At 57.5% G+C, this 11,970-nt stretch overlaps 1 protein-coding gene across 3 annotated transcripts in view; it reads right to left on the reverse strand.

Moving 5' to 3' along the window:
• TCF7 (transcription factor 7) overlaps positions 1-10,844 on the reverse strand; it is a 33,892-nt gene extending 23,048 nt beyond the window's left edge. For all 3 annotated transcript variants that reach the window (XM_060008845.1, XM_060008847.1, XM_060008846.1), the window contains exons 1-3: positions 10,541-10,844; positions 10,282-10,348; positions 9,651-9,775 (exon numbers count right to left, since the gene is read on the reverse strand). In XM_060008845.1, the coding sequence (XP_059864828.1) occupies positions 9,651-9,775; positions 10,282-10,348; positions 10,541-10,792 (444 nt within the window). In that variant the 5' untranslated portion in view covers positions 10,793-10,844. The remainder of the gene's footprint in view (positions 1-9,650; positions 9,776-10,281; positions 10,349-10,540) is intronic.
• Between the last annotated feature and the right edge of the window lie 1,126 nt (positions 10,845-11,970).

Raw genomic sequence — 11,970 nt, forward strand, 5'->3', positions numbered from 1 at the left:
AGCCATCTGATTTGAATGAAACTTCAAACTTAATGACTTTCATGCTGGTTATTTAAAACGCAATGTAATTTTCTTAAACACCCTATTATTTCCTTTGATAGCTACAAAGCTTCCCCCAATCCCATAAGCATGTTTATTTTTAGGGAAAAGAGTGGTTTTGCAGTTGGTCATAGAGACTATAGGGAAAAGGAGCCTGCAGAAAGTAGGGCAAAGAGTCAACCGTAGAAGCCTGGAGACCCACAGCTGCCTTGCCTTCGTGCTGGGGCAGACTCCACCGACACCATGGGGTCCAGGGCAGGACCCTGCCCTTCTCATACCAGCACATCCACCAGCGGCCCTCCTGTCTACCATCTGACAGTGGCCAAGTCCCCCTTCCTGTGCTTCCCCTCCACAGGGCCCCAGTGTCCTCATCTGTAAGATGGTTCCACTGGCTTCCCACAGACATGCCAGGCAACTATGGTCTGGGGAAGGGGTCCTGCGGCCACTGACATGCTCTCAGCTGCCTCCTCCAGACATTCTGCCCTAGTTAAGGCCTTGAGGCCTGCAGCTTTGAGCAGCTGGACGAGATCTGTGCCCAGATAAAGTGGCCTCCGGCAGTGGCTGCCCACACTGGGAGGGTGGGTGGGTGTGGCCCTGCCAGTCGGGGGCCCCCTGGCAAGGGAGGTGGCCTAGTGGTGGGTGTGCGTGCAGAGGTCAGCTGAGCCCCGCCAATGCGGGGTGTCCTCTGGGAATGGCTATTTTTAGATCCCAGGCTTTCATGTGGCCGAATGATGTGCAGTTTACAAAGCATTGGTAATGCGTTTCAGATGGCGGCCCAGCGGACCGGGAGGCTGGGCCTCCTGCCACCAGAGCCAGGTCAGAGTTAGTCAGAATACCCTCAACTGGACTTCTGTCACCTGTCTCTCCCTCCCTACAATTCCTTCTTGCCTGACAGGGAGACCAGGCCTGGAGCAGTCCTTGCAATACCCACCAAAGACCCCCTGAGGCCCACCCGAGCAGCAGGCCTCCCCAGCTGACCCTCGTCTGAACTTCAGAAATCCTCATGTCCGGAGCTCCCCACCCCCGTTTACAGAAGGAAATTGAGACCCAGAGAGGTTAACAGATTTGCTTGAGGTCACACACCCAGGGGAGGAGGTGGCCTTGGTCCCTGGCTTCCTTACCCATCATAGCCCCCTCCCATCATGGGCAAATTGGGCTTCCTGGGAGGGGTGACCAGCCAGCCCTGGCTAGGCCACCCAGACACGGTGGGCTGGGGCAGCTGTAACCATGCACCCCCAGAACGCACTGTTCCCTGGGGCCTGCCCATCCACGCCTGCAGCCCCAGCCGCATACTCGCCATCAGCTGAAAGCAGAGAGTGTGGAGCCCAGACACCTCTCCGGTTCGTGGAGAGAGAGAGAGAGAGATGGTTGTTTTAACGGGAGGGGTAAAGGGGTTGGCAAAGCATCTGCTTCCTCTGATCTCCAAGGAGCTTTGGCTGTGGAGCTGGCTGTGACATGAAGGCTGTGTGTCACCATCTCCCTCTGGGCTCTAAAGCCATATCTGCTAGCACAGCCCAGGCAGGCAGGCAGGCTCCATGGGTGGGACAGGCTGCATGGCTGCCTCCCCACAAGAGAGGGCCAAACTCACCAAACTACTACCTTGGGCCAGGGACCCTATCCAGCAGGGGACAGTCCCTCTACCCACCAGGGGACTGAGCCAACGGGAGCCCCATGTTCTGCAGGACCAGAAGGGGCCAAACCCTCTGACCAGGACAAACCCTCCCGGGCTGCAGCTCAAAGACTACACATGCCAAGGCTGATGTGGGCCACACCTCTTTAAGGGAGGGAGGCGGCACCCACGTCCAAACCCCAAGCATCAAAGGTCTGCGAGCTGAGACAGCAAACTGCCTGAAGGAAGAAACTAACAATGTCCTGGGGTCTCAGAGACCCTCCATTGACTCCTGGGGCCTTGGAGTCCTGCTAGAGACAGTGCTGAGGAGACGTGTTCTCCACACCCTGGCTAAAGCACCAATGGGCTGCACACCCTGACCTCTGGGGTTCAGCTCCCCTCAGGAAACAGCGGACAAGACCCTGGACTCATGACCCTGGAGTGAGACTGACAGTCAAAAGAAATAACACAAAACTTCCACCTCTGAGGCACTCCTGCCTTGCATGTGCCAGTCCGCTCGGGTCTGCCCTGCCCAAAGCCCACCCCCTCCCTTGCATCCCAGCATCCACCTGCCCCAGCTGCCGGCTCTGCCCGCCTCACCCTCTATGTTCAACTCAAACCATCTCCCGTGGGCACCACACTGCCCTTCATGCTGCCAACACACTGCAGGTACCCACCAGCCACTCCTGGGCTCTGGAACCAGCACCCCCGGGTATTAAGGTCACGTGCTGGGCCTTCAGTGCTGGCCCTTCTCCAGCCTCACAGACCCTGGGCTTCGGGTGGCTCTTCCAATGACCAAGAACATACTAATTTCTGCCTCTCCTCCTCTGCTTGAGCTGTGCCCCCGACCTCGAGCATTCTCCCACTCTCACCTTCGCAGGTTCTGGGCCAGCCAGAACTCTCCCCTGTCAGGAAGCCTTCCTGGCTGCCCCCACTGGCCTCCCTCCCTCCTCAGTGCCCTTTATCCAACACGGCCGACTCTGAGCCCCAAGGAGAGTCTCTTTGCCTTGCCAGAGCTGAGCTCTGCGGGGTGGGGCAGAGGCAGCCGTCCCCTCTGAGCTGAGCCAAGGCCAAGTGGGGCTCAGTAAATACCGGTTAAGAGTCTGGATCAGGATTCTAGGTACAGCTGGCACTATGTCGTCGACCAGCTGAGGGCCCGAGGGCTGGCTGGGCCGGACAGCTGTCCTCTTTGCTCTGCCCCAGGGGAACTGGCTGCTGAGCTGAGGACGGAGAGCATCAGGGGCTTCAGTCCAGCCGCACCTTCAGGAGCACTGCACCTACTGGACCGGCGTCCTTTACAAGGGCCATTCCCACACAGTGTTAACAATCCCTCCCACAGTGGCTTCCACTCAGGAAGCACCTACTATGTGCCGGGAACTCCACATCCACTATCTCGCTCCACTCCACAGTAACCCAAGGAGGTAGGAACCTTCGCTATCCTCATGTTTAGATGAGAAAGCTAAGGCCCACAGGAGTTAACTTACCCAAGGCCACCCAGCCAAGGAGTGGAAGATATGGTATTTGAGGGCGGAGCTTCCCGACTCAGGCCTTCCCCCTTCACTACTCTAAGGGGCCTTGGATAAGTCCCTTCCCTGACCTGGCCTTACTGTCCCCACCTGCAGAGGAGGGCTGTTACCCAAGGATCTGTGCACTGTACCGTTCGGGGAGGGGGAGCCCTGTGACCTGATAAAACACCTGTTTCCTCCAACAGAGTCTTGTTTGTACACAGTGGCAGGAAGCAGCCAGTCACAAGGTATGAGGGAGTGTGACTGTATGGCTTCGGAACCGCAGCTGCCCGAGGAGGCTCAGAGGGAGGCTGCGGCTCCCCTCATCCCCTCCATGTGGCTCTGTGCCCACCCTGATCCAGCCTGACCTCAGCAGTTATGGGACTTGAAACCAGTGCCCCTGCAGCCCATTCTTGCAGCTCCGCTAAACCTCCCTTCATGCAGGAACGGGGGTTGGGTGTGATCTTAGGAGACCCAGGAGGGCATGGTCTGCCAACTGGCCATGAGAGGGGACCACCAAGGCCCCCCCTTTTCAACTCCACTCACGCCTAAGTCTTGGAGCACTTGGGGAAGTAGGCAGAACTGGTATGGATATCCCTGTTTGCGGGCTATGGAAGCTGGCTCGTGAAACCCTGCTGGGGCCGGGGGAGAATACCTGGGTCCTGGTGACCAACTCAGGGCTCTCCGTCAGTCCCTCCACCCTGCTAAGCTGGAGGAGTGGATGGCAGCCCTAAAACAGCAGCCCCTGGTGACAGGGTGGGGCAGGGGTCTGCAGGATAGGCCTCCTTCAGGGTGCTTTCCTGGCCCTGAAATGCATCAGGGAAGCCCCGAAAACGAAGTTTCACCTTGGGAGCAGCTGGCGGTGAGGGGGTTGCTGCAGATTTTCCAAATACCACACAGCCTTCCAAGTCAGGAAGGAATGCAAGTCAAAGTTACTTTTAAGTCTCACTGCCCACCACGAACCTATAAAATGAACAACAAAAAAGGGGAAACTCCACGTCAGCTATGCTTGGGCACCGCAAGGAACCCTCGGTGAACTGGGGCCTTGATTCTTCCTACCTCTTGAACCCACAATTCTCTTTGAACATTATGCTCCAGGAAAATAATCAAAATGGAAACCAAGCAGTGATTTGTATAGAGCATCATTCCCGCTGGTAAAGAAGGCAAGCTGCGAGCAAACTAGAAGCCACACGAGGGAGAGATGAATAATAAACATGAGGGAAAACAAGCAAAGAAGCTGTGCATGGGCACTGCCTGGGGGCCTGCACACCAGGGAAGCGTCGGAGCAAGACACAGGGGTGTTGCACACGGGGCACCATGTGAGAAAAGCTCTGGGAGTGGTTCAGAGGCTAATGGCCATGAAGGTCTTTTCCCTTTTTTTCTTACAAAATAGCTTAAGCCCCTAACATCCTGTGTAAAGGGCTTCTATATGGCTGGGGAAGGGGAGCCTCTTTCCGAAAAATCTCCGGGCGGTGGGAGAGGATTCTCAGGATGGAATGAGTGGCTATGGCTCCCAGTCTGGCCCCAGGAATAACACTTTTCCTCCCAAGAATGCCTGGGTGAGGCAGGCGTTGAGGAGGGGGCCTGTACACCTGAGGGCTGGTCCCCAGGGTTCAAACCCCCAAACCCCGTGGCCCAAAGTGGAGATATAGTCCTCCAGACAGAAGTGCACATGGCGCCTACCACTGAGCCACCCCTGGTCCCAGAGGAGCCAGGACAGCAAGGGAGAGGGATCAATTGTGGCCAAACCCCGACCCCCAAGCCCAGGCCACGCTGGCACCTTCCTGGGCACGTCCCTGGTACTGCTGCCTCCAGTCCTCAGTCCAACTCTGGGAGGAGGGCTTGCCACTCCCATTGTGCAGATGAGGAAACTAAGGCTCAGACATACTTCTGACACATGGGCTGTCTCTGGACTAAGCATGGCAAGTGCATCATAAACCAGTGCCAACCACCTTGGCCTGAAGAGCTGCTGGGGTGGGCAAGGCAGCCGAGGTCCGGTGGGGGATGACGGAAGGCCCCACTTGGATGGTCAGAGCAAGTCTCTCTGAGGAGGTGACATCTGAATAAGCCCTGAGTGAGGAATGAGAAGTGGCAGCTAGGGGAAGAGCTAGAGAAGAGAATGCCGAACTGCGGGAACGAGCGCAAAGGTCTTGAGATGGAAAGAACTTGGTGGTTGTAAAACCTATCAGGCCACTGAGGTGGCTGCTTTTTAGGGAGAAAGGAAGAGTGTGGTGCAGACGAGGAGGGGCGGTCAGCAGGGGCTGGCCACCCAGGCCTTCAGGCCGTGGTGAGTGGCTTAGATTTTACTTCAAGAGCAATGGGAGCCTCTACAGGGCTTCATCAGGCGAGAGGTGGCATCTGACTTATGTTTGGCTGCTCTGTGGATCCTGGATTGAGGGTTAGGGTAGGGTTGTGGGGAGGGACCCAGGTCCACTGCAGGGACCCTAGTGGAGGCTGCCTTCCTGGGGGAGGGATGGTGATGGTTGGGGCTTGGAGGTAGCGAATGAAGTAGAGACGTGGAAGATTTGGGATGTCTGGAGGAAGCCCAGATGCCTGCCAGCCCCCTATTTGTCTTCATCTGGCAGACAACTCTACTCCTTCAGGAAGCTGCTCAGCAGACCCTCCTCACAGCCTAGGCAGGGGCCAGGTCTTCCCAGGACACGCCAGCAGGACCTTTTGTGACAGTACTCCTCTGGCCAGGGATTCAGGTCTATTCATCTGTCTCCTCCACTCAGTTGGGCACTCCAGGGGCAAAGGCTGGTTCTGCTCTGTCTGGTGGCCAGCCTGGTGCCAAACTCTCTCCTAACAGGCTTCATCCCAACCAGGGCTGGTGACCAACCATCACTACCCCTCCTCCGTGAGGCCCCACTGCTCACCCTCTGAGGGGTGTGGAGGGTTGGGTGGGTGCATCTCTGCAGAGCCCCCCCGGACCGGCTAGCCACCCGTCAGCAGCACTTCCTTCCTCTGCTCAAGTCTTGCTCATACCCTCACCTCCTGCTCCCCCAGGGCTCGCTCCCCTCACCTGTACCTCAGACCTTGGAGTCAGAGAACATGAGCCCGATGGCCAGAAGCCCACTGCTTCAAGTGGGCTCCTTCACATCAGATGTCTCCGGGCATGCCCAGACACCAGGACGGCACAGGGAAACAGCCCCAAGTCCCTCCAAGAGCCAAAAGGCTCAGCTCAGCTATTTATTTTTTAAATTGAGATGTAATTCACATACCTTAAAATTGACCATTTTAAAGTATACAATTCAGCGGCTTTTAATATATTCACAAGATTGTGCAACCATCACCACTATCTAATTCCAGAACATATTCATCACCCAAAAAAAGAAACCCCGTACCCATGAGCAGTCACTACCCATTCTCCTCCTCCCTCAGCCCTCGGCAACCACTCCTCTACTTTCTGTCTCTATGGATTTGCCTGTTCTGGGCATTTCAACTAAATGGCAAAAGGCTCAGCAGCCTTCCAGGCCACAGATACCAAGCAGAGCCCATAGAAGGGGTCAGAAGACTGACATGGCCTCATATCCTTTTTGAGATGGGGATTTGCACCAGACTGTCAGTTCTGCACTAAGACTCTGAGTTTCCCTAAGGAGTGATGCCTTACTCATCCCAGAAATCCCTCAAAGTCTGGCACAGGACCAGTCATTGCCCCTCCCCACCTCGATCCCAGAGCGGAGCAAACAAAACAAAACAATAGTGGCTACTGGTCTAGGCCAGTAACTGTCTGCAAGCCTACATTAGATGCCTCAAAGACATCAGCTATGAAATTAACTTTGACCTAATTTCCACTTCCAAAAACAGAGTTTGCAAGAAACCAAGTACCAAAAAGAAGGAACCTTTTGGGAAAAAAATCCCTCTGCCCCCCTGGCAGTTGTCTGTGAGGTGGTCATTTGGCCCATTGCTCCTGACAACGTCCAAGTCTGCCTGCTTTAAGGTGTCCGGTGTAGCAGCCGCGTGGGTATTCCACCTATACACAAGGGCAGATGAGGTCCCTGGCATGGGTTTTCCCCACTGTCAGGGGAGGTCAAGCGTTCGGCCCTGAGCTCCCCCGCACAACTGTTGACCACTTGGATTCTCTCAGAGAGTGCAAAGAGCAAGAGGGGCCAAGTTCTAAGGCTCACGGGGAGGGGCTGGCCAGTGTGTCATCTGTCCCCTGAAGAGGGGCTCAGGAAAGCAGAGCTTTGGAAAAAAACTTCCAAAGGTGATTTTCCTCAGGTCCCCTACAAGGGACTCCTAACCCATTGTAAGAGTTTCTTTTCTCATTCCAGACACATGAACCTTGGATCACATGATAAATGTGCTCCCAAAACATGGGGTCAATTAATTTTGCTTTTTAAGTCCTCACCATATTTTATATGTCCACACAACTCTGAGTAACACAAAGAACTACTACTCTTATTTGCTATTTGGTTGTAAGTATCAGATTTGCTTAAAGGAGGCTCCCCTATATTCAGGTACATCTTCCTCACCCGGCATCTCCCTACCTTAGGCCCTTGCCTCTGTCCTTGTCCCCGGCCCCACAGAGCAGCCGATGCCAGGGCACAGAAAGTCAGCTCCAGAGCCTGCCCTCCTCCTGTGTTCCCATAAGCCAGGCTGAGGGAGGCTATCGCTGTGTGGGGAGGAGGACAAAGGGATCTGCCCCTATAAGAGAGGGTGCGACACATAGAAATGCGTCTGCTGTACCTTGAGAAAGAGCCCAAAGTTGAAAAAATGAATGATCCAGGCCAGGGGAGTGATGGTGTGCCTGCCCTAGTTCCTACTCCCCCCACAATCCTGACTGCTAGAGGCAGCCATTCATCTGCCTACACTTTGACCAGTGTAAGCTAAAGGACACCAAATGGTCCCATCACCACACCCTTACGAAGAACGAGGCACTCCCACTCTGGGCACTCTCCTACCACTTGCCCAGGCTGTGAAAGAAACTCAGAAACACCGCCTTTTCCCTGCCCCTCTGTGTAATCATAAGATGCCGGAGGGAATCTGCCTGCTAGGTCTGCTTTGGGTCCTAGACCTTTTGTTTAGTCATGATTATCAGGGACGCCAGCCCCCTGTCAGCAGCTCACGTGCCTGTGGTTTGGCAGTGGTGGGTCAGGTCCCACCACTTGGCCCCAAATCTAAGGGTTTACACCTTGTAGGGGGCCCCCAAAGCATCCTTCAGTATCAGCTCATGGAGGGTAGAGGTCTCTGGGGAGAGCTGCTGCATCAGGTGGCAAGGTCAGAAGGTGAGCCCCTTGCCCCACAGACTTGGAAGGAAGCGAGTACCTCACAGATGGAGCCACCCCAGAGCAGAAAGCCAGACAGACCACTCAACCAACATGTTCCTTCACAGATGAAGGAATGGGGGTCCAAAGGGCAAGGAGCTTATTTCTAGTCAGCTGCCTACTACCAGGTTTTCCATCCTGGGTTTCTGGAGAGAAGGCTCAATCTACTTTCTCATGTCCCACCAGCTTCAGCATGAAACAGCTTTCAGAACCAACCCTCCTCACTCCTGATCTGACACAGCCTGGCAGTCACTCTCCGCCCTCTGAGTGACCCCCACCACTAGCCATGTGAGCCTCCTACTGCTGGCCTGACCTGCCCTGGGTCTATCTGCACCCAACACCCACCCACCACAAACCCCAAACCCTTACATGAACTCTAGAAGCTCTCCTCTCACCCCTGACTTCGGCCAGCTGAGCACACTCGGAAACACTAATCTGAATTTTTCGTAAGTGCAGCTTTACCGCTGCTCTACAGCACTCAGAAGAGGCTCTTCACACCTTAGGTCATCTGCACCAGTGGGCAAAAAGCATGGTTTGTAATGATCATGGAATCTTCTCAAAGCACTGGGGACTTAAATTTAATTTGCAAATTCATTAAACAGGCCGCTTACTGACACTACTGATTTGAAACACCTTTGCAAACCCTTCCTGGTGCATCTGAGACCAAGCCAGCTTCATAAAAACCCACTTTCCACACATCGTGTTCGGGTTGTTTCTCTGGTAAGGCCACATTCATGCCAATAAGGACAGAGCGAGTAGAACATGTTTCTCCCGTACAACCAGGAGACCTGAAGCAGACCAGCTTTTCTGCCCGTTCCTCCGAACACTGAGGATTGGGGCTTAGTGGGAGAAGGCTAACAGCCAAGCTCACAACTCTGAGCACACCACATGCACCACCGTCAGGAGGGGTGGGTGGTCTCAGCTTAACCGTTCTCCAAGCCGACTCCATCCCAGCACCACCTAGCACCAGGACAGGGCCCACGCCTGCTCATGAGCAAGCTGGAAGACAAAAGCCAACCGCTGGAGGCAGGTGGGGTGCCTAGGGCAGCCCTCCTTACTTCAGGAAAGTTCTCCTGGTTCAGATCCCGCTGGGTGTGGATGGGGAAAGAGACAAGAACAGAGTTCTGTATCCATTTTGTTCTAGGCAAAAGTCACTTCTTGCCCATGCCTCACATACCTGATCAAGAAGGTAGCAGGCACAAGGCGGGCTGGGCTGCTGGGGCCACTTACCAGCGAGGGCTGCGGCTGGGGGTGCTGCCCTGCTCCCGAGGGGGGTGGGTAGTGCATGAGCAGATTGAAGGCGGAGTAGACGGTGTCTTTGTACATGCCGCTGGCGCACTCCGGGGTCTTCAGGCCTGGAAAAACCACAGCTGGTCAGAAGCGCCAGCCCGGGCGTCTCGGGCTGAAGGCTGTCTGCTCGCTCGAGAGAAAATCGGAATTGCCAATGGGTCCCCTTCAAGTTCGTGACTTGAAGGGCTGGGGGTGCCCGCAGTGCCAAGTTTCGACGAAGGACCCCGAGTTCGGGCCTCCCTTTCTCGGCCCCCACTCCGCCCTCCCGCCAAGGAACCTTGGCCAACGTTTTCTCAAGTCGGGGGATTAGTCAGTCACCTGGGCAGGAGGGGAGGCGGAGATGGCGGGGGTCTGTTTACTCCTATAAAGGTCAGGGCACCGGAAGTGACTCGAGCCCGGCGGCGCCCGGGAAACCCGCCCCCCACTCCCCCACCTCCTCGGTTTTACCGCCTCCTCGAGCTGCAGTTGGGGGGAGGCACCCCATCGGCTCCCTCCCGTCCTCAAAAGCCCCGCTCTCCCACCGAGGCCGGGCCTTAGCGGGAGGAGGGGAGCCAGGCCGGCAGAAACTCACCGTCTTCCAGAGACTCTGGAAGTTTGTCGGGGAAAAGTCTCTGCGAAGTGTGTTCCCGCCCGAGAGCCTGCGGGGAGATCCAGAGGGGCCTTGAGAGGGCTGGGAAAGCTGGGGGCTCGGGGCCCGGGGCAGGAGGGGTCTGAGGGATGCGGACCCCCGAGGGCCGCGGGAGGGAGGGGCGGGGTAGCGCGAGCCGAGCGCCGGGGCCGGCGGAGCGTGGCGGCTGCGGGGGAGAAGCGGGGCGCGGGCCGGCGCTCACCTCGGCCCCGACCTCGGCCTCGCCGCGGGCACCGGCGCCCGCCCCCGGGACCCCCGCGTCGCCGGCCGCGCCCTCGGACTCATTGACGAGCGAGGACTTGAGCTCGGCCAGGTCGCGCTCGGGGCCCGCGGCGCTGTCGCGGCTCTTGTCGTCCTGCTCCTCGCCCTCGTCCTGGAAGGCCAGCAGCTCGTCGGGCGCGCCGAGGTCGTCGCCGCCGCCCGCGCCGCCCCCGCCCGAGTCCAGCTGAGGCATGGTGCGCTCCTCCCTCGGGGGCGCGGGGCGCGGGGGTGCGGGGCGCGGAGCCGGCCCGGGAGGCAGCGAGCCCGGAGTCCGGACCTCCGAGCCCGGAGCGCGGCGGGCGGAGCGCGGGCTGACTCCGCCTGGGCGGGCTGCGGGCGCGGGGCGCGGACGCAGGGCTGAGAGGCTCGGGGAGCTGGCGGGTCCGAACATCAAAGGCGCCGCCGGCTGAGTGCCGGGGGCGGGGCGGGGACGCCGGGGGCGGGCCCTGTCGATGGGCGGAGCCATATCGCCCCGCCCCTCCTCTCCCGGGAGAGGCCGGGACGTGCCCAGTGGGTAGAGACTTAAAGGGCTCGCTCTCCCAGGCATAACCTGAGTGAGGCGTCGGAGGAGCCTGAAAAGCATTACACTTCTCCTGAAATGCGGGGACTCTAAAGGAGATTCTTGACCTTGATTCCTCACCTACAACAAGGGAGTCCCTTCCTGCGCCCAGGTTTCTCCGCCAGCTGCGGAGGTCACGGAGTTTGTGGGTGCCTTGGAACGGGAGCCAAGGTGTGAGCAGAGTCTGTGCCCCGGGCCCAGTATGTCCTGGGCTTGGAAATGGGGGCTTCCTAGAGCTCGGGGGCTGCTCGAGGCTGTGCTCGAACACCGGGACGGCAGAGTTAGGACTCCTCAAAACTCCATTCTCTGAAGCATCTTGCAGCCTTCTGCCAATCTGGGCCCTCCTTCCAGGTCGCCCGCACACAGTGCTAACGCAAGCATATACCCCTCACACATTTATTGAGTGCCTGTTGTATGAGGGACTCATACATTACACATATGTGATGGGCCTCTCAGCCATGTGGCGGCTCCGAGGCGCGAACACAGCCAAGAGGGCAGGGAGGAAATATCCCGCCAGACCCCATTCCAATCCTCCAGCCCCACCCCCCAATCCCACCCCCCAATCCCACCCCCCAATCCCACCCCCAACACCTCGCTCAACTGAGTTCCCTGCCTGGAACCTGCGGCCGGGGGAGGGGAGACTGTGGGCAGCTACGTGGGCCACGGGATTCTGACGAGGGGTCAATGGTCCCAGCAACTTAACCGGGAAGTCGCATTCCCGCAGAGCCTATTGACTCTGAGCCTGGCGCAGGCGGACCCTCGCAAGATCTAGGCTGCAGGGTCTGTAGCCGGAGGAGGGCGGGAACGTGAGA

Source organism: Delphinus delphis, chromosome 3, assembly GCF_949987515.2.
Source record: "Delphinus delphis chromosome 3, mDelDel1.2, whole genome shotgun sequence".
NCBI classification, from domain to species: domain Eukaryota; kingdom Metazoa; phylum Chordata; class Mammalia; order Artiodactyla; family Delphinidae; genus Delphinus; species Delphinus delphis.